Raw genomic sequence first — 25,915 nt, 5'->3', positions numbered from 1 at the left:
TGCAGGTTCAGCAATATGGTTGCTAGGGTCGTAATTACTCTAGCAACGATGCATTGACTTGAATAAGAGACTGGAATATGAATAGGAGAGGCCTGAATAGAAAGACGAGTAATAAAAAGTAGCAAATGTGTAGCCTTACAGAGCATTTGTTTTTAGATGGGATCAGTGACCCTCATTAGAAAACTGGAAAGAGTCAGAAAAAGAAGGCAAATAACTAAAAAAATATTTTTAAAAAAATAAGATATAATGAAGAGCAATTTAAAAGATACATAGATTAGCCATTCTATACCCCCTTTAATCTGATACCAGACAACTTCCATACCTTAAAAGTCACTGGATTTTAAAATTTAGAATCAGTTCACTGAGGATCTATCTAAATCCTAACTCTGTCAAAAAAAACAAAAACGCTTCTTTATGTCTGAGAATAAAGGATGATTTCCCAACATGAGTACGTATCCCCTTATTTTGACTGATATAAATGTAAATTCATTCTGCATGGAGGTTTAGAGTGATCTGTGGTCCTTACATAGGATGGAAGTAACTCCATTGTGGTTTGATCAAAATAGCCTGCCATTATCCTTAAACCACTGCTGAATGGTTTCATTACACTGGGGAAGCAGAAGAGACAAATGGGCTGAGTTAAACCAAAACATTATGGAAAGGTAAGAAATGTAAACTGTTTCTGACAAAAGAGCCTAATTTCAGTGTGTGTGTAAAAAATGTAAATAGGTGGGGCAATTATGTGATGACGGCAGACAGTCAATTAAGAGGGTATGGCTTGTATAACTGTGTGCTCGAAACATTCCTTATCGGTGCATTTAAGCAACTAAATGAGAATTTCGCATGCCTCTGACATGACTTGAAATCGCTCTTTTATGTAGGTTACATATACAAAATACTTCCCAAATAGCAACGGCAACACGGGCATGGCCTGCAGTCAAATGGCACCTTAAGTGAGCCCATTATGTAATAAAAGGCACAAAGTTTGCCCAGGTGCAGTAACCCATAGCAATAAGATGTTTGCTTTTAAAAAAGGTGAGCAGTAATTACAACCTGTTAATTGCCTGCAGCAGTTACAGTAAACTTTGGACCTTTTATCATGTAACCCCTAAGCTGCAAAGACTTTGGTACCCACTACAGTTTCATATGGACAGCAGGGTCATCAAGTCTTTAAAGAGGTGGTTCACCTTTAAGTTACCGTAACTTTTAGTATGATATAAAATGGCCAATTCCAAGCAATTTTTCAGTTGGCCTTCATCATTTATCTTTCAAAGTTTTTTTAATTATTTGTCTTTTTCTTCTTACTCTTTGCATCTGGGGGTCACTGACCCCATCCAAAGAACAAATGCTCTGTAAGGCTACAAATGTATTGTTATTGCTACGGTACTTTTTGTTATCTATCTTCGTATCCAGGGCTCTCCTATCTATATTCCAGTCTTTTATTCAAATCAGTGCATGGTTGCTAGGCTATTTTGGACCCCAGCGACTGGATTGTTAAAAATGCAAACTAGAAAGCTGCTGAATAAAAATCAAAATAACTCAAACCCTAACTTCTCAGATGTGCTGAACTACACCTGACTGCAAAGCAGTAATGGCACCCAAGGCAATATTACTTGTCCCAGAGCCCCCACCGACACATCCGTTTGCTCACTTGCCCTACTGCCAGTTTATTTGTCTGCTACCTAACTGTACTTTCCAGGCCATTGGAATTGACTCCATCCCCAAGTATACCCTACATACATGCCTCTGCAGCCTACCCATAGGTCTGCTCGACTGAGGATGCTGGGAGCAATAGAAACATGAAAAAGATGCAACACAAAGAACAGAGATGCAAAAAAGGAAGTGGAAGACACAATTGTTCCTGTGGTCGAACAAAGTTACTACAGGTATGGGATCCGTTATCCGGAAACCCATTATCCAGAAAGCTCAGAATTACCGAAAGCCTGTCTCCCACAGACTCCATTTTATCCACATTTTTAAGTATGATTTCCTTTTCCTCTGCAATAATAAAACAGTACATTGTATTTGATCCTAAGCAAGATATAATTAATCCTTATTGGAGGCAAAACCAGCCTATTTGAGTTTATTTAATGTTTAAATGTTTTTTTAGTAGACTGAAGGTATGGAATCAAATAACAGAAATATCTGTAATCCTGGAAAACCCCAGGTCCTGTGCATTCTGGATAACAGGTCCCAAACCTGTACTATGAGAAATTGTATCCATCCCATCCAGAGTTACTAATTTTGTATTTTACTTTATTTCATGTTTGTGTAGGATTGGAAAGGCAAGGTTCTTTATGCAGAAAAGGTAGCAGCATGGTTAAAATGTGTGGCTGTTACAGGACTTGCTGAACCCCATGAATAGAAAGCCATTGAAGCCAGCACTGTGTGGGGCAGGGAATCATGATAATAGCAAGGTTCTGTTTCTAGTAATTGTTTGCATTTCTTAGTAATTATTGGTAATTGTCCTTTAAACATTGATGTAAGTAGGGTTTTGAAGGAAAGCATGTGTGCCATGGAAGAGACCCTGCAGAAAGATCTATTGGAAGCTGATGTCTCCCACATGATGAGGTCCTGGAGTCAGGATAGTGGGGAGATTGGGGTCTTAAACCCCATGATATTGTTCTTCACTCTGAGGTTATGGGCAAACCGGTACATTTTTCAGAAGAACATTCTAAGCATTCCACTGTGTAACTGTATCTCAGTGATGAGAAGCAAAGACTCGCATTCTTTGTACTAATGAAATAATAAAACTGACAATACAAGTTACATTTTTTCCTTTCTCTACGGGTAGCTCTGTTATGTTTGGTTACTGGCACGATTCCGCTACAAGGACAGGCTCAGTCACATGACAAGTAATTAATAGGGATGCACCGTATACACTATTTTGGATTCGGCCGAACCTCGGAATCCTTTGTGAAAGATTCGGCTGAATACCTAATCCGAACTCCATTTTTTTTACCAATTTAGTCTTAATTTCTTAATTGCTGATTTGTGATTTCTCCTAGAGGAATCCCAGACGAGGCGTATTTAACTGTCCTCCTTATTAGTGCATAGGCTTCCTATTACCCTATAAAAGGGTTCGCAAATGATGGGGCTAGTCCCGTTAGAGGGGTTCCATTGCTGGACTAACAAGCATTTGGCAGTGGGTGGGGATCTATCTCTTTATACAAATGCCTCCCTCCTGAAGCTGCTGCTCTAGGCACAAGTCCAAGGGGTATATTTATCACAGATTGAAGTTAGAAGTCGCCACAGTCCACTAGAGTGGAATTCTGTTTAAAAGCGTATTTACCAATGGGTGAAAGTGAAAGTATATGCCCCCATGGGTGCCTATATAAAAATATGCAGCCTACTTAGAGGTAGATTCACTAATGGGTGAATTTTCGCCAGCGGCAGCTTCGCACCCATCGCACCACCTCGCCAGGCACAAATGAGCTACGACTACGACAATTCACTAATATGCAAAGTTTCATCCTGGGCGCCGAAGACTGGCACTTTTCGATAGCTTTCCTTCGGCAGTGCGAGTATCTCATAGCGAAGATGGGCTAGCGTTCGTTTGTGCCTAGCGAAAATCCTTGAAGTTACCACTTTGTCCAGGGAACCATAATAAAGACGAGAGAGTTTATATAATGCCCTACACATGAGCCCACTGTAAAATGAATGTTCCATATATTATGAAATGTCTGGAGAAAACCAGTTAACTAAAAAAAAGTTTGTTAGGACTTTTGCAGACAATCCCTCTTAAAAAGTAAAAAAGTCGCCAGCGTTTTTTGAACTTTTCGGCACACAGGATATGATGTAAGTGACAGAAGATTGATGAAGATCTAGCTTCTTTTAAGCACTTCACCTGGTCTGAGGTGGCGAAGTCGAATCTGACAAAAGAGGAAAGGTTCAGTAAAATCCGCACTTACTGAATTTGTGGAGTAACGACCTTTCGCCAGGTGGTAGAATGCGAACGAACACAAGCGACGGTCTCTTTCGCTAGCGAATTGACGCCTGCGGATGGAAATGCTGGCGAATTGACGCTCACGTTAGCCACTTCGTCCTTTAGTGAATCTAGGCTAGCAGGTACGCAAGTCTGAATTTCTAAACCATAAAAGGGACCCAATCTGAACATTAGATAAGAGCTGAAGTCATTAGGCCCAAGGCATAAAACCAAGCTGAACAAAGGCTTTATGGCCCTGGCACATTTTGTCAACTGCGATAAATCTGCACTGCGATGGGTGACAAAACTTTTCCAGTTTCCTTCCCACTGGCAATTATCTCCAGTGGGGAAACATACAGTACAAGTCACTTTAGCACAAAGTTGCTTCACAAGGAAATTTCGGGCAACTTGAAAGGCCAAAAGTGACTTGTATGTTCCCCTACCAGCAAATAAAATTACAGGTATGGAGCCTGTTATCCAGAATCCTCAGGACCTGGGGCTTTCCAGATAATGGATCGTCCCATAATTTGGATCTTCTTACCTTATACTGAAAATACTTTGGTTTGTGCTACTGCCACATAACAAAAAGTATCTATGGTACCACTCAACAAATAAATATTAGATGAGTAAAGATACGAAAATATATAATAGAAGAAATAATAAGGAGAAAACACTCATAGTTCACCTCAGTCCCAAGGTGCAAAAACCAAAAACACTGTATCCAAAGGGTGTGAGGGTCTCCAAAAATAAAGAGGCAAATATAAAAAGTAGAAAAATGTATTAGGACATGAAGACCTAACGCGTTTCGTGCCTATAGGGGCACTTACTCATAGGCTGATTAAGTGCCCCTATAGGCACCAAAAGCGTTAGGTCTTCATGTCCTAATAAATTTTTCTACTTTTTATATTTGCCTCTTTATTTTTGGAGACCCTCACACCCTTTGGATACAGTGTTTTTCTTCTTACCTTATGTCTACTAGAAAATAATGTAAACATTAAATTATTATTATTTTATTATTAAATAAATCCAATAGACTGGTTCAGCTTCCATTAAGGATAAATAATATATTAGTTTGGATTAAGTACAAGGTACTGTGCTATTCTTACAGAGAAAAAGGAACTCTGTAATTCAGATCTTTTTGTATAATGGGTTTCTGGATAATGGATCCCATACCTGTATTGTCATTTGGAAAGCATTTTCAGGAGACTAGCTGCCCCAATTTATCTCTTATGTCAGGTGAAGCCACCAAAACTGAGGCTGCTGGTTCGATTCCAACTTGCCCTTTTTCCCCCGGGTGCAAAAATGATGCCACCCTGGTAAATAAAAATGATGCTTGATGCCAATATAATTAATAGTGAGGGAAGATAAAAATATAGGAAGGTATTTTTTCCCAGAGAAAAGATGGCAACCCTACTAGCCCTTACCTTACACATGTGTTTCTATCTGCATTTACAGTCCCTCACTCTGCCACTAAGCTATTGAAGGGAACGTCAGTTGCAACAGTCTATAGACAGAGCTATAACTATGACTTATGTGCCTATGAAGTAGCAGATTGGGATAAACTACAAAAAACAAGACAATGACTTTAGGTGCGTTAATAAAACAGAAAACATGTGTAACCTCTAACCTTTTCTGTTGCTTCAATGCTGCTTGAGTTTCTTTCTCTGCCTGGCTCCTATAAAAAATCCAAGATGGCTGTGCATTCCACAGTGGAATGTGCGGCCATCTTGGATTTGTTTTTCTTTAGAAGCAGAGGGCTGAGAAGAACCAAGGACAAGTAGAGCAACATGGGACATTTAAACAGCGATTTGGGACAGAGGGCTGTGAGTTGTGAAGTTTGCAAAACTCCAGATGGGGGCAAGCGCCCCCCCCCCTTTGCCCCTATTTGTGGATGCCCATGGAAACAAGAGAAATTGCTGACAGCTAAGCTGTGTATTAAATATCATTGCAAGACATAAGTTGTTGGGATCCAATTCAAGGCCCAGAGGTGAGTGTTGCCATTTGTACGGGGAAGACACACAATTCTGTGAGCTGGTCCAACACAATTATCTTTGTGAATAACCTTTTGACTGGTTAGTTGTAACCTAAGCTTTGAGTGATGTGGAGCTTTCTAAAAGATGCCTTTACGTGTTAAGGTGGCATGTAAGCAGATATCTCACTGCATGCCTCGTGCAACCTTAGTACATAATACAGTTCAAAATGTATTTTTCATCCCGATGAATCAAATTATGGTCAAAAAAATTGTTTCTAAAGAAGAAGAGACTCCCAGAAATGTGGGCTTAGCAAGCATTCTCAATGTCTCCATTGTACATTCACAGAATGTAAACTATGTGCTTCTGCTAAGAGGTAAAACATAAAGAAGGGTTTGTAACAAGCCTTAAGCAATGCAGTTGTTTCCAGAAGCCAAGTCGCCCATAAGCAAGGTAGTCTCAACTACAGCTCTGGCACAATAAAGTGTGTGTTTGCAGCCCTGCGGATGTGGAACACTTATATTTGTTCCATATTTGTACTCACTAAAATAAAGATGCACAAGGGGAAAAAAATATATATATCCCATTTACTATCCTTAAAACATTTGTTCACTTTTGCGTCAACTTTTAGTATGATGTAGAGTGATATTCTGAGACAATTTGCAATTGGTTTTGATTTTTTTTTTATTATTTATGGTTTATTTAGCTTTTTATTTAGCAGCTTTTCAGTTTGCAATGACAGCAATCCGGTTGCTAGGGTGCAAAATACCCTAGCAACCATGCACTGATTTAAATAGGGACTGAATGTTAATAGGAGAGGCCTGAATTGAAAGACGAGTAATAAAAAGTAACAATAACAATACATTTGTAGCCTTACGGAGCATTTGTTTTATAGACATGGTCAGTGACCCCCATTTGAAAGCTGAAAAGAGTCAGGCAAAAAAGGCAAGTAATTTAAAAAAAAAAACTATAAAAAAAATAATGAGGACCAATTGAAAAGTTGCTTACTAAAAGATGACTTAAATGTGAACCACCCCTTTAAAAAAGGCGTGATACTTCTGCCTCGGGCCATTGCTCAGATTAGTTAGATTTGGCCCACCATTCTCCATCAATCTGTTTGTTTGGAGCTCAGTCCTAATTGAGAGGATCTTGATGTGAACAGCCGGAGATTTGAATGACCAATAATGAATTTCCTGTCCCAGCAATGTTCCAGCATGCAATATATTCTTCAACAAGCAGAGAACATGAAACGAAATCATTATCTCAGCGTGGGTTTGTTCTTACTTGTGATTAATTGTTTTTTTTAAACAACGCCTAATTAAAGCAAGGCTCCTAATGGCTGCTGCTTGAACAGGTACAGTTTCGGAGCCAGAGAATGAATTTCCACACAGGTGTTATCTGAGATCATGTTTTCAGAAAGCGCTTTCGCATTCCACCGTCTCACCGAGAGAAAAACAAACTAATCCACCTGCTGGGAGTACAGGTCTGGGCAGGCTTCCACCTTTCTAGAGGATGTTCTATATTTCCTGAGGTCACCAACAGGTAGAGGTGTGTGATATCAATATGCTGAGCACAAGCAAGTATAAATAAATAAAGAATAAAGAAGAGAAATTATAATGACCTGTGGCCCTTCAGCTCTTAATGGCCCTTCAGCTCTTCTCACTAAAGGGAAAATTTACTAAAGGGCAAAAATTTGGAAGAAATCCCATGCACAGGGACATCGACAATAGTGATGGGCGAATTTATTAACCGCCTCCAGCGTTGAAAAAACACCAGCAAATTTTCACGGCAAATTCGCGAATGTATTCCCCAGCGGCAAAACAGGCAAATTCACCTTGAATTTGCAGGCGTCAAAGTTTTTTCCAACGCCGGCACCAATTTTGACACTACGATAAACGGACGCCCATTGACTTTAATGGGCACTGGCATCAACTTTGACACCAATCGCTGTTTCACACATTTTTTGACAGAAATTTGTGGTGAATCGAAACGGGACAAATTCGCCCAACACTAATCTTCTATTTATTAACAGACGTAAAGGACAATTCACTAGCGAAAGAGTACATCACTAACAAAGTTTTGCGCCCTTTCGCCAGGCAAATTTTTACTCAGGTGAATGATCGTTACTCTGCAAATTCACTAAAGTGAGAATTTTCCATTATGTAACCCCTTTCGCTGGAGTTTCCTTCACCAGGTTATACCTGGCAAACTGCATCCTCCTCAATCTTATGTCAGTGACCAGGGTCGGACTGGGGGCTCACTGGGGCTACTGCCCCAGGGCCCAACCCTGGCCCCCCCTGCTGCTCCGGCGCGGTGCATTTCTGAGTATGTGCACGTATGCGCGGGTCTGTTTGCACTCACAACATTTTTTTTTTACTGCGACCTCCCGACAAAAGGGAGGTCGCCGGCATTAAGAAACGGATCAGGACCGGCGGGGTCCACAAGATCCCGGGGCCCACCTAGTTTTTTCCCGGTGTCCCGTCAGCCCAGTCCGACGCTGTCAGTGACATCATATCCAGTATGCCAAAAAGTCATATAAAAAGTGAAAAAGCTGGCGTTTTTTCATATTTTAAAGTGGAATTATGTTTAACAGTTGTAAACGTTAAATATATATTTTTTTAACCATTTGAGGGACATGACACATTTGTTTTAGGATGGGCTCATGTCAAGGACATTAAAGGATCTCTTTTGTCTTTATTTTGCTTTCTTGGACATTTTTAATAATAAGTTGCCACTTAAAGCATTTGGACCAACATCTCTAATAAAAACACTTATATGACCTATATGTACCTGCCCTCTATAAATTTACCTAAACATAAGTGGGTTAATGAAGTTTCACTAGCAGAAATCAATGGTACCTAGGGTTGCCACCCGGCCGGTAAAACACCTGCGAGGGCCACGGCTGGTATTACAAATTTACCGGCAATGTAGCTGCCGGTAATTTGTAATACCATTTACAAAATCCCTTGCCAGCGATGAAAACTTACATTCGCTATGAAATGCTTGCGTCTGCCCAGACATAACTTTACATTCTGATGAATTAGCGTATGCTCTGTGAATTAACATCTGACTAAGCGAAGCAAAGTGTGGCGGAGCCTTCCAAAGCAAAAATCCGCCCTTTAATGAATTTCCCCCTAAGTATTTCTGTTCCCTGGACACTTCTGTGTTATTTAGGAAAGTCATACTTTCCTTATACAGGTATGGAATCCATTATCAATGGCAATGGGCACACAGGCTGTTGTCAGGCTGCGTATTTCTGCAGGCTGAGAGAAATAGATCTGCTCAGTGCCCCATCTCCATTGTTTTGAATGGGATCAGCCTGTGTGCAGAGCTGAAGCTGAGGTCAGTCTTATCCAGAAAGCTCCGAATTACAGAAAGTCTGTCTCACATAGACTACTTGTACTTGATCCAAAAGATATAATTAATCATTATTGGAAGCAAAACCAGCCTATTGGGTTTGTTTAATGTTTACATTATTTTATAGCAGACTTAAAATATGAAGATCCAAATAAAGGAAAGATCCGTTATCTGGAAAACCCCAGGTCCCGAGCATTCTGCATAACGGGTCCCAGTAAAAATAATCTGGCAAGTGCTGGTGCTTATGATTTCATGAGATTCTAATATGGGACACTAGAGAGCGATCTTGCATGTTTAGGCTATTAAAAACATGGTGGGCAAAATGACGGGCAAGAAATGAGGCATGTGGTAGATATTAGTGAGTAAAGCATTTATTTTTATTAAACTGGCTGCTTCTGATTATGATCATGTGTCACCACTGCAGTACAATTAATATTCACATATAGCAAGCAGCTGCACCACTGCATGGCTGTCTTTTACACTTTTGAGCCCCCTGGGCTGCTGCAGGATGCCTTCTGCATTTATGTAAATAGCTCTATGTGTGCTGTGATAGGACAGCTAGTATGGAAGGCATCCTGCAAGAGCTCAATGGAAGTAACAGAGGAATATTTGGAGGCTCTGATCTTTAGTACCACGGGATTCTTTGAAACCAGCCTCTACAAAAGGCTTGCATTGCATCTGAGCAATATTTTTCTGTCTATTTTTCCTTTAAAATAGTCTCTTACAGTACCAAAGGAACAGGTATTTTGTATCAGTAGGGAAGAAAAATAACCATGCTAACTCAATCAAGTGCATCACGGCACTGCACAGTAATATTCTATGACTTGTAAACTAGGTCAGATGTTCATTCAGTTAAGAGTAAAAACCTCCATGACCAGCCACCAGCCTGAAGCAAAGGAATGAACAATCACACACCCTTATTTAGCTTAGCCTGGTGCACAATATTAGAGGTTTTTCATGCTTGACAAAGGGGGCGTCTCCCCGAAACGTTGCATTTTCCACACAATAAAACAATCAGGGTGCTCCCTGCAACTTGAATGCCGATATCTTCTTCCAGCCACCAGCCTGGACCTGTAAAATGTAAAAAGCATTTATTAGGACATGTATAGCTCTACATGTCCTAATAAATACTTTTTACATTTTACAATTACAGGTATGGGATATATTATTCAGAATGCTCGGGACCTGGGGTTCTCTGGATAACGGATCTTTCCGTAATTTGGATCTTCATACCTTAAGTCTACTAGAAAATCATGTAAACATTAAATAAACCCAATAGGCTGGTTTTGCTTCCAATAAGGATTAATTATATCTTAGTTGGGATCAAGTACAAGCTACTGCTTTATTATTACAGAGAAAAAGGAAATTGGATTTTTTGATTATAATGGAGTCTATGGGGGATGGCATTTCCGTAATTCGGAGCTTTCTGGATTATGAGTTTCCGGATAACAGATCCCATACCTGGACTTTGCTACTGCATTTATTAACATGCCGGTCTTACTTTACTCTAACTTTGAGCTTTATTCCAATTTTTGGTTACTCTTGGTCTAGGTTTTTTTTTTTGTGATAAGACTACTTGGTGATTTACCCTTGGTAAACTATATATATATATACTTGTGTCATAGAAGCAGATAAACATATATATATACATTGTTGTCTACCAGCCTGGACCTAACATATCGGGGTATATTTATCAAAGAGTGACGTTAGAGATCATCACAGTCCACTAGTGTGAAATTCCACCACTCTCCATTAATTTCTATGGGGTTTTTAAAAGAGTATTTGTCAATGGGTGAAAGTGAAAGCTCACCTTTGATAAATACACCTGTAAAAATCCCATAGAAATGAATGGAGAGTGGTGGAATTTCACCCTAGAGGACTGTGATGATCTCTAACTTCACTCTTTGTTAAATATACCGCATTGTCTGTATATACTTACATAAATAAGCCCCGAGTAGTATCGATCCTTGAGATTGTGCAGAACAGATGCCTCATTCAAGCAGGTCAGCTCCGCCATATCTTCCACCTTAGTAAATTTGGGTGGGTTCATCTTCTGGATGTCATCCTTTGCCACGGGCACCCTCTTGCCATTTTCTGCCAGCTCCACTATGACCTCCTCCCCACGCTCCTCCTTTATGCTGGCTGCTTCAAACCCATGCTTTTCCGAGGGTACCCAAACCTGCCGTTTCGCTGTCCAGTCGGCTTGTGTGGCCGTGGCACTTGTAGGGTTCCGGTCAACAAAGAGGTAGCGCTCTGCATCATCTCGGTGGGAATTTCGAGACATTTTGGCGGGTGTTATTCAGGTCTCTATAGAAGAATACAAAAATAATTGTACATATAAATATGGGGATCGATATAAATATGTTATTGGAAATAAACAATTTATAACAAAGGGTAGAATTCAAATTGTAGGGAAATGAGGAGAGCACTCTGCAAGCATATCAATGCTGTGGTTATCCTTTTATTAGTCGACTACTTGTACACGTCTAATAAAAGGATAACCACAGCATTGATATGCTTGCAGAGTGTTCTCCTCATTTCCCTACAATTTGAGTTATAGATATCAGGATATTGGTGACCTGATCTAGGAAAGTACCCTTTTCCTGAACCAAGCGGGCAGAGCGTTTTTGGACAATATATTTCAAAGGGTATAATTATTGGGGTCATTAAAGGTAGCTGAAACGTTATTCCGTGGGCTAATTTAACTGGCTGAACAGGAACAGCCTTCCTTTATGTCAAGTCAGATGCTGGATACTGAAGGTTGTAGAACATCAACATTTTATGTTTGTTAAGAATCTCATTCATCCAGGTCATGGTATATCTGTATAAATAAGGCAAATCAATTAGACTTGCTGTGTTTTTTTTCCTTGAAGATGTTTCACCAGTCATCCAACTGGATGACTGGTGAAATGTCTTCAAGGAAAAAAACACAGCAAGTCCAGTTGATTTGACTTATTTCTACAGATATCAACATTTTATATAAATACACACATATTTCAATACCAAGTAGAAGTGGTGTGAAAAGAAACAAACACTCTCTTCATAATCACAAACGCCTTGCAATGATCCCACAAGTATGCCGAAAATGAGACTAATTGTGCTCAAATCTGGTCTAAATCAACCATCGGCCTCCACAGTTGGGAAGCTATACCCTAATTACAGTAAATGTATCTGCTGGGAACATGTGTTGTAGCACAACTGCATTTGGACACGAGAGAGAGAGAGAGAGAGAGAGCAGGATTGGAAAGAAAATAAAGTAACTGGCACGTGAACAAAATCCAGCAACAGAAAAGAAAATTCTTAAAGGCTGGTTTAGGAAAATCGAAGTCAGTCTCCAGAGGGGAAGGAAGTGCGTACTCCCTGGGTATGTAACAATGACTTGTGTGTGGTGCTTACAATCTCAAGTGGCCCCTCATTTCCAACTCACAGCCAGAAAGCTTGGCATTGGCAATGGAAAGAACGGCTCATCGTCTTTCAGCACCAGGGTTGCCCGAAGACTTTTCCTACAGCTAAAATGATGTATCTTATGTAACATACTGTATACTGTATAATTCCCTCAAAAAAACTATCCTGTGATATCGGCACATTATGTTACAAAGGAAAAAAATAGGCAAGCTAACATTAGTGCAGAGGTCTCTCGACCTTAGTACATTTGTAGGCAAGCTAACATTAGTACAGAGGTCTCTCCACCATAGTAGACCTCCAGGCAAGCTAACATTAGTACAGAGGTCTCTTAGTAGACCTCCAGGCAAGCTAACATTAGTACAGAGGTCTCTCCACCTTAGTAGACCTTCAGGCAAGCTAACATTAGTACAGAGGTCTCTCCACCCATATGAATGTGCCCTTCTGACAGACTGCTCAATTGATATCTGGCCAAAAATCAGGCAGGTTAGAAAATCATATTGGACTGGACAAGGGCTGGATCTGTACACCTTAGTACATTTGTAGGCAAGCTAACATTCGTACAGAGGTCTCTCCACCTTAGTAGACCTTCAGGCAAGCTAACATCAGTGCAGAGATATCTCTACCTTAGTACATTTGTAGGCAAGCTAACATTAGTACAGAGGTCTCTCCCCCTTAGTAGACTTCCAAGCAAGCTAACATTAGTGCAGAGGTCTCTCCACCTTAGTTGACCTCCAGAAAAACTAACATTAGTATAGAGGTCTCTCCACCTTAGTAGACCTCCAGACAAACTAACATTAGTACAGAGGTCTCTCCACCTTAGTAGACCTCCAGGCAATCTAACATTAGTACAGAGGTCTCTCCACCTTAGTAGAACTCAAGGCAAGCAAACATTAGTACAGAGGTCTCTCCACCTTAGTAGACCTCCAGGCAAGCAAACATTAGTACAGAGGTCTCTCCACCCATATGAATGTGCCCTTCTGACACACTGCTCAATTGATATCTGGCCAAAAATCAGGCAGGTTAGAAAATCGTATTGGACTGGACAAGGACTGGATCTGTATTTTTGTGTTGATGCTACATAAAGATATATGATACATAGACCTACATAACCCTCAATTTCAGGGGCACAATGCATAATGCAACTACTTCATAAATCAATACGATTTAACTGGTTGTTCTAATGTGGAACGGTATAGCAAATCATATGTTATAAAAAAATATGGGGATAAAACGGCATGTAAAACTACTTATGTATGTACCCAGAGTGAGTAAAAGGCTTCAGATGCTGCACCTGACTCACTTGCTGAACAAAATGATAGACGCGCTCCAGAGTCAAACATGAACACCCACAGTAACACCCAGTCTCTTAGAAGCCACTGAAAACATGATGATGAATACACGGTGGTTAGAAAGCGATGCTGTTTTCTATAATGATGGTTGCACCACCTTAGTAAATGAGGCCCCAAAATATATTACATTTAGTATGAGTGTGTGTGAGAGAATGGCTAGTGACAAGGAAAACTACAGCAGAATCACAGAGAGGGCAGCTGAAGGCCACAAGATCAGATTTCCTGCCTACTAAGCTGACCAAACCCTGCCTAAACTAACAAACACTATACGTGTATCCATCGATGGGTTGGGCAAGACTAGGGGAAAAGGCTATTTATTTACTCTTTGCGGTGCATAAATGATATGCAATATCCTACTTTTATGGGAGAAAAAGCATACAAAAGGACTACAGGTGTTGGGGGGGGGGGTCTCTGAACAGAATTGTGTAATGGGCTGTTTAATAAATAATAATGCATAATAATGCAATTATAACAATGCATAATAATATCTGGCACTGCAGACACACTTGTGATGGCTCTTTTTTGTAGGTCAGTGAGATCTGTTACCTTTCCCCGGCCGCAAAGGTTTGTTTGCTACAGTAGGGGACATAGGGTACTTATTATAAGTGATGGGCGAATCTGTCCCATTACGTTTAGCCGAAGAATTGGCATAAAATTCCCATAGGTCAATGGGCATCAAAATTATTTTGACAATCGACAATTTTTACACGAGCGACAGTTTTTACATGCGTGTCCAAATGCATTACAGTCAATAGGTGTCAAAATAATGTTGACGCGCGAAAATTTTCATACGAGCGACCCTTTAATCGCAGCAAATTTTTCGCCAATGAATTTTCGCAGCAGTTTTGTGAAACTATTTGCAGTTGATGAAATGTGGTAATTCACCGCAAATCCGTGTAGGTAGGTAAGGTACAATATTCCCTCACTGAGCCTGACCAAAATAAGGTCTGCTGCCCCTAAGGTGTACTGCTGAGAATGGCTCCTGTATAAGTATTCAACAGGGACAGGTCAGGTGTGTGTGTGTCTGCTATGTAGGAGCAACTGGGCCTCATTTATAAAACACTGGGCAAATATGCACCTGGGCAGTAACCCTTGCCATGGGACTGCCCAGGAGCAACTTTGTCCAGTGTTTGTCCACAGTCTTGGTCCAGGCAGATATAATGCTACCCAATGGAGTAATAAAGGAAGGGACTTTGAGCAAAAGACTGATCTGTTGTTTCTAATGGGAAAGGCACATTTAATGAACTGTCAAACAGTTAGTTACCCTTTTATACAGATTAGTCACACAAGCCTTGTGTGTCCTCATTTGGAATTGTTCTGTTGTATGAAATGCTGATTGCTTTTTGGCTAAAGTTTATTGTTACTGATATATTTGTGTGTTTGTGTTACTCCATCTCTCACTCAAACTGCAGAATTTTCCCAAAAATGCCTGACTGCCAGCAGGAAGGTGCCCTGTGTATATTGGAATGTAACCCTTCCTTAAGTGGGCCGTATAAGGGCAGATTTAAGCGTCCAATTTGGGCCTTTTAGATGTTGGTCAGATATCGATCGGGCAGATTTCATTTTCCTGTCACATCAAGGAACACATTGGCTATGGTTAGTTGATGCAGTCCTCACTGTGACAGTATTGTCACCATTGTCACCATTGTAATCCGAACGGATTAGCCTATTACCCATTTTAGGTGGGCATATTGGGGACAAGATCCACTCATTAGGCGACCTCACCAAACAAGGGGATTTTATAGTGTATAGAAGAAGTCACATTAGATGAATTTGTTAGATAATAATACCAGATTATGCTTAAAAACTAGGGAGACTTAGATTTAAACTCACTTCATTTGCATTAGATTCCAAACCTGGCCCAGAAGCTTGCATCCTACCAGCTATACTTTCTTTGATGCCTTCTCCAAATTTAAAAAAAAAAAGGTGGGAGAACAATGAAAATACCTGAAAGTGGAACTCCATCCAAATAACAAAGAATTGGAACTTAGAATATTGTACAAAAAAGGTGTAATTCAAAGCCACTTTATAATAACCATTCATTTAACATTCTTGTTTGATTTAAAGTAAAGTGAAAATGCAATTGTCAGTGAAAATGGTCGGTGCAGAAGTTATAGGAAAAGGAAAATAGACGGGTGCACTAAGGTTAACAGAGTGACCTAACTGAACAACGTCCCAACACGCCCCAAAAGCTAGACAATCATAACTCCACAATGACTAAAACGATGGCCAATGTCCAATTCAGCCGGTTGCTAGGCAGGCAGCTCAGTAGGAAGATAATGCAGATAATGGAAACATATTACACTTAGAACAAGGCAACCTTTACCCTTGGAAGCATAAATACATTTTACGTATCAGCTTATGTCACTTGTATAATTCATAGGACAATAGCAGACATGCATGGGGCCAGTTTCAGATCTCCATGGAGAAAAGGGCCATTCCTTGCTGCAACAGGGAGTGTGCTGAGCCTAAAGCAGCCTCATAATTCATCCTACATCATACAGGGATTTCAGGAACAAGTCTTTTTCCAGCCACTCAAAAGATGGGGAACATGAACTCCACTTTACACCCAACACAATGAGGGTTATTTATAAACACTGGGCAAATTTGCCCCTGGGCAGTAACCCATGGCAGCCAATCAGATGATTGCTTTCAGTATTCGACCTGCAGCTGGCTGAAAGAAAAAACTAATCACTGATTGGTTGCTATGGGTTCCTGCAAATTTGTCCAGTGTTTATAAATGAGCCCCAATGTGTCTAAATTCAGTTATATGTTATATGAACATTTCCCAGATGGCAGTCAGACAGGCATGGATTATCACATGACTAGGGATGGGCGAATTTTTTCGCATTGTTTTGCCACGAAAATTACGCTCATAGACTTGTATGGCATTATGCGACAGAAAAAAAAGACGTGCGTCAAAAAAAATTCGCCACGCGACAAAATTATTTTGACGCCCATAAACTTTAATGGGCGTGGGCGACATTTCGCCAGCGGCAAATTTTTGACGAAACGGGTCAAATTCGCTCATTCCTACATGTGACAAGTGCCAGTTACAAGGTTGATTAGAGGCCCAACGTGTTTATCCATGAAGCCTAATGACCTTTCCAGAGTAAACTGCCTTATTGGCACAACTCATGTACAGAAAGCTAAATAAAGGCAGGTGGTGTTGCTTTATTACAGACTGTCACTCATGCAAATTCCTACACTGGGTTGGCAACACAATATTTTGCATGAATTAGTTTGGAACAGCAAAAGGGAACCTAACTAAGTTAGGCCCCACTTTTGAATGCAGAACATATAACATATACACAGATGGAGTTCATTAATAAACAACATACAGATGGAGCTCATTTATATACATTAAGCAGATGGAACGCATTTATCAGAGCACCTGGGCACGCATACACAGTTTTCACCCCTAAAAGTGCTTCAGTAATGCCTGGTATATCTGTATATTTATACATGTGAAAAGCAAACAAGGGATAGACAGCTGCATGGATCACTGAACTAGATACAGGATATTTATCATCTCTAATTTATTTTTATATACATGCTATAGGCACACACAACTCCCATTTTCAGGCAGATTGTGTGCAGGCCTATAGGACGACATATTTTTAAACATTTTACATTTATTTTAATTTAATATAGACTTGGGGAACTTACAGGCTGTTACCTTAAAGGAGTTCACCTTCCATCATTTTTAATCAGTTCATTTGGTTTCAGATAGTTCACCAGAAATAAAGACTTTTTCCAATTACTTTTTATCGGCTACTGTATGTGTCACCGTTTTTTCTAATATTGAAGTGTAAATCTAATTTTTCACCTTTTTTGAAGCAGCTCTGCAAAGGAAGGGTCACCGACTCTCTAAATTGTTGCTAATACTCCAGAGATGCTGCTGAGAAATGGATCAACTAAATGTTACAGAATTGTAACAGTTCAGAATCTGCACCTGAATTACTGAGCTGCCAGACTGAAACACCAGAGACAGAAAGTAGTAATGGATGATTGTGACCTGTTTTGCTTCTCCAAAGATTTGCAAAACTAAATGCATTGAAGTCTATGGGCGACAAGTTTTTTTTGGCATGCAACAAATAGCGCAACTTTTTTTGATGCGTGACAATTTTTTTCCCCCATTATAGTCTATGGGAGTCATTTTCGCTGCGAAACTTGGTGAAACAGTTCGCTCATCACCAACAGGAACTTGCATAAAAAATATGGATAGTAATTGAAAAAAAACCTCAACTGAAAAAGTGTTGGAAGGTGAACAACTCATTCAGACACATGCAGCCTAGTGAATTGAAGTTTCACTCACTATTCTTTCACTTCTATTTAAAATGTGAATGTATAATTATTTCCCTTTTTTTCCACCCCTCCAGCTTTTATGCAGGTGTTGCTAGCTCAGTGGGTGGCTTTAGCTTTGCCTACCTACACTGTCATTATTTCAGTCTGTCTGGATCTCCAGAAACATGTTCATCAGCAAATACCCAGAAAGCAATACACACAAGTATATACACATTCTATCATTAGTATAACTTGTAGGCAACAGAATCCCAAAGAATGATAGTGCCGTGCTAAGGGTGGAGGCCTCCCAGCTTGATTTTACAATGCTGTAAAAGTGCTGTACTTGTCACTACAAGGCCCTACTGCTTTCTAATGTTTACCTACAGAGCATCTTACTAGAGGGCAACGGTCAGGTATATTTGATCCATATGATTCCTTTCAGGCCAGACCCACAGAAAATGATCAACAGAATACATAACAGTGGAAGATTCTGCTGCTGTGTCCAGAGCCATTGTCAGTATTTTTGCTGCACTACAATGATAATTACAATTAAAGGGTTGTGGACCCCCCTCCCAGGGTGACATGTGCAGTACGCCCTTTGTAAACACCACAGAGCTCACATATTGCCTTGACTGCCTGGGATCTGGAGGGCCCAAGATGCTCATAGGCGGGGCAAGCCGACCTGGTGCCCTAGGCAACCCAACTAACCACCTCACCCCCTCACTCGCAGTGATATTACACGGGAAGCCAGAGAAAGCGGATACGATCCTCCATGTTGGGAAGAGGGCCCAGGGACAAGGGGAGAAGCGGATAGAAAAGGTACACGCATGGTGCCTCCTTAAAGGGATTCTGTCATTATTTTTATGATGTCATTTTTATTTCTAAATTACACTGTTTACACTGCAAATAATTCACTCTACAATATAAAAATATAATATTAATATAATATTAATTCCTGAACAATCAAGTCTATTTTTTGTAGTTGTAATACTGGTGTGTAGACCTTTTGCCTGGTCATGTGCTTTTAGGAAAGAAATAAACCGCACTTTAGGATGGAACTGCTTTCTGGCAGGCTGTTGTTTCTTCAACTCAATGTAACTGAATGTGTCGCAGTGGGACCTGGATTTTACTATCGAGTGTTGTTCTTAAATCGACCAGGCAGCTGTTAAATTGTGGTAGAGAGCTGTTATCTGGTTACCTTCCCATTGTTCTATTGTTAAGATGCTGGGGGGGAGGGGGTGATATCACTCCAAATTGCAGTACAGCTGTAAAGAGTGACTGAAGTTTCTCAGAGCACAAGTCACATGACTGGGGCAGCTGGGAAACTGACAATATGTCTATCCCGATGTTAGATTTCAAAATTAAATATAAAAAAAATCAGTTTGCGATTTTGAGAAATGTATTTCAGTGCAGACGTCAGCTGGAGAAGCACTATTAACTGATGTGTTTTGATTTTTTTTTCCCCATGAAAATATCCCTTTAACCTTTGTGCCCTAGGTCTATTCTGCCTACCCCTAGTTACAGCCCTAAAGGTTCTTCTGCTGCAATGCTGTTGCCCCTATCTAGAACTTCGGCTGCTTAAAGAGTATTGCCAACTGAGTTTGCCACCGGGCCTAAAATTACCAGGCCCCCTACAGCAGTAATGGATGTGCCCCCCGAAGGTGGCTGTGGCAATGTCACTACGTATCGGATGCTTAAATCACTCGTGAAGTTCCACATGTCCTTTCTTTCTCCTGCCCTGCAATTGCTCTGCTCCAGATGCTCCATTTGAGTACAACCGTCACATGGGAGCAGAGTACAACTGATCTGCTCCAGGGCCAGTGCACTTGCTCTGATGCTAGTGTATCTGTAAGCAGGACAACCCTTGTCAATATGCCTTGTAGTTCAGTAGTAGTTTAGCCATTACTGGTTAATGGTTAATAGCCACAAGGCAATCACTTTATTACCCCTCTCTCTTGCTTGCCTATTATTCTGTGGGTGATATCAGCATGCCATACCCTTATATAGGCAGGTTTATGAGCACACCAACATAAGAGATTTGTGCATTTTGTGCACCAGGAGAGTGTATGTATTTGTTCAGTTGGGTAGCTACCTTATACATACAATACATAGCTCTTTTTCTGTGGATATAACACTCCCAGCATTGTAGCTGGGTGACCATGACTAGTATGCTGCGACCCCTTAGGCATAATGATGCATCCAAATGGCATTGATCATCATAGCCGCTCTAGTTTGCAAAAAACTACAAAGGTCAAGTTTAGAGATTTTCACCGAACCTTTATGGAAATGTCTGTATTTTTCTGCCTTGGAACTGCCAAGGTATGCCATGGATTGCTAGGACCAAATTATTAGAACAAGTATGGGATATATCATATGAAATATCTGGGACCTTGGGTTCATCCTTTAATGGAATGGAAAGGGCCCCATCTAAAAAAACAAATGCTCTGTAAGGCTACAGATGTTATTATTGCTTCTTATTACTTGTCTTTTTTTTTATAGGCCCTCTCCTATTCATATTCCAGTCTCTTATTGGTTGTTAGGTAATTTGGACCCTAGCAACCAGATTGCTGAAATTGCAGACTGGAGAGCTGCCGAATAAAAATCTAAATAACTCACAAATAATAATAAAAAAAGCCCAGTTGCAAACTGCCTCAGAATATCACTCTCTATTTATATCATACTAAAAGTTAATTTAAAGGTGAACAACCCCTTTAAGACTGCAAACAGAACATGAAAAGATTAAATCAATAGGATTTTTTTTTTTTTTTGCCATAAATATGTATTTTTACTAGTTTAGTTAACATTGAGTATAAGGAGCCTTCAGGATAACAGGCTTCTGTATATCAAATTCCATACTGCACATATGTGCATCTCTCTACTAATCAAATCTGCCTATGGATCTCTAGAATTACTTCTCCTATGCTGATCACTGTGCTTATTAAGTAATGGCATATTTACTGCGCAATAAATATGGGAAGAATTTTTAAAAATTGACAATCATTGGGATAAGGTTTTTTTTGGCCTATGATACAGCCCCCAATGCTTCTCCCAGTGTCGGACTGGGACACCAGGGGCCCACCCAAAAATCTTTGACTAGGGGCCCACCAATTAATCTTAGAGCAGGGGCCCACTCTCAGTACTATTATTCTTCCTCTCCTCACTCAACCTCTATTCTCCTAGTCTCTTTTCTTTACATACTCTAATACTATAATCTGTTATTCCATCTATTTAGCCACTTTATTCTCATAAAAATAGGGAATGGCCATGAAATAGGCCAAATGTCTAGCAGCATGAGGGCCCACTGATACCTGGTCCCACCGGGACTTTTCCTGGTATCCCAATGGGCCAGTTCGACACTGGCTTCTCTGCAGAGGCAAAGCAGAAGCAAAAAAATGAAAAGGCTCAGAATTTTCTCGAGAATACAGTAAAAATTCCTAAAATGTGAGACTGTTCCTTATTATAGAAGGCCCTAAGTACTGCACTGGAGGGTCAGAGATCAACACCTTTAAGAGATCTGGGTGAATGCATATGTATTGGATCCTGTGCCTGTTACAACAAGACTTTTATATATGTTAAAACGCTATGGGGCAGTTAAATCAAATGTTAAGAGACTCTAAATTTGATTTTATTGAAAAAGACAGCCATGAATCAGAATATTGCTTGAGTATGTTACGCAGTACCGGAGTGATCTCAGTTTAGGCAAATTGCTGGAACTGTTTTTACAGGCCTGTTTCAAATATCATTCTTGTCTAAATGGTGCTAGAAATCACTTTAAAAATGATGCCAGTGGACTTGCTGAAAACAAAGTACATTTCTGTAGAAATATCTGTTGCAGAAAAAGGTCAGTATTTACCTAATATAACTTTTTCAATGCATCGCCTGTGTTTAGGGCTCTGACGGTGGTAAACCTAAAACAAAGGCAGTACAGTACTTTCATGGCAACAGTAGCCGGAGTTACCGACAATCTCATGTGCTGTTCAGACAAACAATTATGTTAAGAGGGTCTGTGCAAACTTGCTGCATCACCATGTCTGAATATGAGTGCACACACAATGGGGCAGATTGATCAACATTTCAACTCAAGGATTTTACTGTGCTTAAAACTCAAGAATTCAAATCAGAGTTTCCAAAACTTCCAAAGAGAGTTGGACTGGGGCAGTGATGAAGGTTGGACTGGGGCAGTCACAGTCCCCAGGACCTCCTCCCCGCACTGCTTCACGTAACTTCGACTCCTTACGTTAATCTTTGGTGCGACTATGGAGTTAGGGGACCGGGCCTGAGTTGGCAAAAGACCCGAACTGGCAGTTTATATAAAAGTCAATGGGAGATGTCCTAGGCAAAATTTGAAGGGATACTGTCATGGGAAAAAAAAAAAGTTTTTTTCAAAACGTATCAGTTAATAGTGCTGCTCCAGCAGAATTCTGCACTGAAATTAATTTCTCAAAAGAACAAAAAGATTTTTTTTTATGTTTAATTTTTAAATCTGACATGGGGCTAGACATATTGTCAGTTTTCCAGTGCCCCCAGTCATGTGACTTGTGCTCTGATAAACTTCAGTCACTCTTTATTGCTGTACTGCAAGTTGGAGTGATATCACCCTCCCCCCCCCCAGCAGCCTAACAACAGAACAATGGGAAAGTAACCAGATAGCAGCTCCCTAATACAAGATAACAGCTGCATGATATATCTAAGAACAACACTCAATAGTAAAATCCAGGTCCCACTGTGACACATTCAGTTACATTGAGTAGGAGAAACAACAGCCTGCCAGAAAGCAGTTCCATCCTAAAATGCTGGAGATGGCAAAATGACCTGAGATATCTGCCTACACACCAATATTACAAAAAATACACTTGCTGGTTCAGGAATTTTATTTTATATTGCAGAGTGAATTCTTTGCAGTGTAAACAGTGTAATTTACAAATAAAAACTGCATCATAAAAATCATCATTGAGTTTATTTTTCGAGATTTGGTAAAACCATTGAAAATGATGAGTAGTTTACAAATAAGCACACATTCAAATTTGGTAAGTGTTCGAGTTTTTTCTAATTACAAAAAACTCGTAATTTCAGAAATTAAAAATGTGATAAATATCTCTCCCCGCTTGTACACTAAAGTGTCCAGAAACTGTTCTGTCTGACCGCCGGGGCGGCCATATTGGTCGACCGTCTGGGTTTTGGGGAAAGATTTGCCCCCCTCACGAAACATGAGGATCTTCTGGTCTGTGGCCAGCTAAACTGTTCATTGGCATTACACAAACTCATTTGAGATATCTGTAAGGGAATACAAGTAGGAGTGAGTGCCCCCCGGAGTTGAAAGTGAAGGCTATTGTATGCATTATAAGTAATGTGCCCCCACATAGGGCATTTAATACTAGCGCTGCCAACCAACCCTATTTGAAATCAGTTGAACTTCATATTAACCAAAGTGCTGGCGTTTTTCCTGGAAAAGCAGAAGGTTTATTAAACAGTCGCAGAGTGAGCCTGGCCAGTGTGCCAATTGGCTTGGCAATTTAACCCACAAAACAACAGTTCTGCTGCCAAGCTGTTTACTTTTCTTGGGCTGTTTACACTGTGGTGTGGCCTAGTCAAACAATCCTGTTCCCCTGGCTCTTTCCTGAGCTGCACACAGTACACTGGCATGCACACTGCCTGGGCAGCAAATACTCAACATATTTGTCTCTTTTGTGTGACCTTTCTCATTCAGCCAGCTCACAACCCCGGCCCATTTGTCTCTTTTACAACTTAAAATAATTGTCAGCTATAACTGAATGGCCAATTCTAGAGATATGCACTCTTTGAGCTCCGGCTATTGCTCATAAGCCTGTAAAAGGAAATACAAGAGTGGGACCTGTTATCCAGAATGCTTGGGACCTGAGGTTCTCTGGATAATGGATCTTTCCATAACCTTAAAAGTACTAGAAAATCACTTTAAAAAATAGATTGGTTTTGACTCCAATAAGGATTAATTATAGCTTAGCTTGTACAAGGTACAGGTTTGGGACCAGTTATCCAGAATGCTCGGGACCTGGGGTTTTCCGGAAAATGGATCTTTCCATAATTTGGATCTTCATACTTTAAGTCTACTAGAAAATCATGTAAACATTAAATAAACCAGATAGCCTGGTTTTGCTTCCAAAAAGGATTAATTATATCTTAGTTTGGATCAAGTACAAGGTACTGTTTTATTATCACAGAGGAAAAAGGAAATCATTTTTAAAAATATGAATTATTTGGATAACGGGTTTCCGGATAACTGGTCCTATACCTGTAATGCTTTATTATTACAGAGAAAAAAGAAATACAGTGGAATATCAATTCTACATCCCCTGATTTTAAGTTTTCCCTCATTTTACATTATTGTTGTTTCATGGTCCCACCTATATATAATGCATAATACATTTCCCTGATTTTACATTTTCCTGGAATCTACACCATTTTTTTCTGGCCCCCTGAAAAACATAAAATGCTGGTTCTACTGTAATTCTTAAAAATTTGAATTATTTGGATAAAATTGAGTCTATAGGAGATGACCTTTGCATAATTTGGAGCTTTCTGGATAACGGTTTTCCAGATAACAGATCCCATAACTTTATACTGTAAATAAAGGTTTAGTACATTTACAGTCAATGACATAACACTAATGTAACTTCTACACACAGGAGGCATTACATCAATCCTTACACCCTACTAACATCAATTGCATTTCTGTAATCAGCTAGTGCTGCGCAGACATACAATCCTGCCTGTTAATTCTATGGTCCTAGATAGAATATCAGCATATCAATACACAAACAACTGTGGTCATTAGCTTCTTCCGCTTATAGTCAAAGCAAAGTAACCAAGACCACCTAATATTTTCCAGTAATTACTCCCATATGCTACTTCACCATGCCAGACAGCAATCTGGTGTTTTACTGCGATTATTTGTCAATGGGTGAACAAACAACTCAAAATATTTGTCAGTACAATGCCACAACTAGACTTAATTGTATTGTGTTGAAAATACAGGTCATCACAGTTCACCAGCGGGGAACTCACCAGTTCTTTCTGTTTGTTTGTACAGGATTTTAAGGGGTATAGTTATCCAAGGGTTAAAACATTATTATTTTGCCTTATTAGTGGCAGTACTAACAGGCAGAAAACATGTTAGTGGAAAAACAGCACCGTTTGCTTTATTCTTTAGAACGTGTTGCAACATCTTAATCATTCTCTGCTAAATCTTGAAATCCAGAAAAACCACAACTAGTTTCTACCAGCCTATTAGAGGAGCTAATAGTTATTAATATTTAAATATAAACCAGCTCATGTTGTAAAATGGCAGGTAAGAGAGAATTGCCCTAGGCAACCCAGCCGGCAAGCCCTGCCCCCTGCGTGCGACGCAGAGTGGTGATTGAGGGGAGAGCAACAGCGATGGAGGGGAGGGGTAGGCAGAAGACAATTTTAGAGGTAGCTGCCCAGCACCCCCCTATTATTGCACCCTAGGCAGCAGATGGCAGAGGTGCTTTCAAACATTTGAAGATGTTAAAGGTGAACTAAACCCTAAAAATAAATGTGGCTAAAAATGACATATTTCAGATAATGAACTTATTGCACCAAGCTAAAGTTTCAGCTTCTCAATA

At 40.1% G+C, this 25,915-nt stretch overlaps 1 protein-coding gene across 7 annotated transcripts in view; it reads right to left on the bottom strand.

Moving 5' to 3' along the window:
* Positions 1–25,915, bottom strand: part of LOC108696665 (myosin-10) — a 114,552-nt gene that overhangs the window by 73,021 nt on the left and 15,616 nt on the right. For all 7 annotated transcript variants that reach the window (XM_041569485.1, XM_041569486.1, XM_041569487.1 and 4 more), the window contains exon 2: positions 11,192–11,559. In XM_041569485.1, coding sequence (XP_041425419.1) covers positions 11,192–11,536 — 345 coding nt within the window. In that variant the 5' untranslated portion in view covers positions 11,537–11,559. The remainder of the gene's footprint in view (positions 1–11,191; positions 11,560–25,915) is intronic.

The sequence above is a fragment of the Xenopus laevis genome, chromosome 7L, assembly GCF_017654675.1.
Source record: "Xenopus laevis strain J_2021 chromosome 7L, Xenopus_laevis_v10.1, whole genome shotgun sequence".
NCBI lineage: Eukaryota > Metazoa > Chordata > Amphibia > Anura > Pipidae > Xenopus > Xenopus laevis.
The sequence above is the reverse complement of the archived record's forward strand: the minus strand, read 5'-3'. Positions and strand labels throughout refer to the sequence as shown.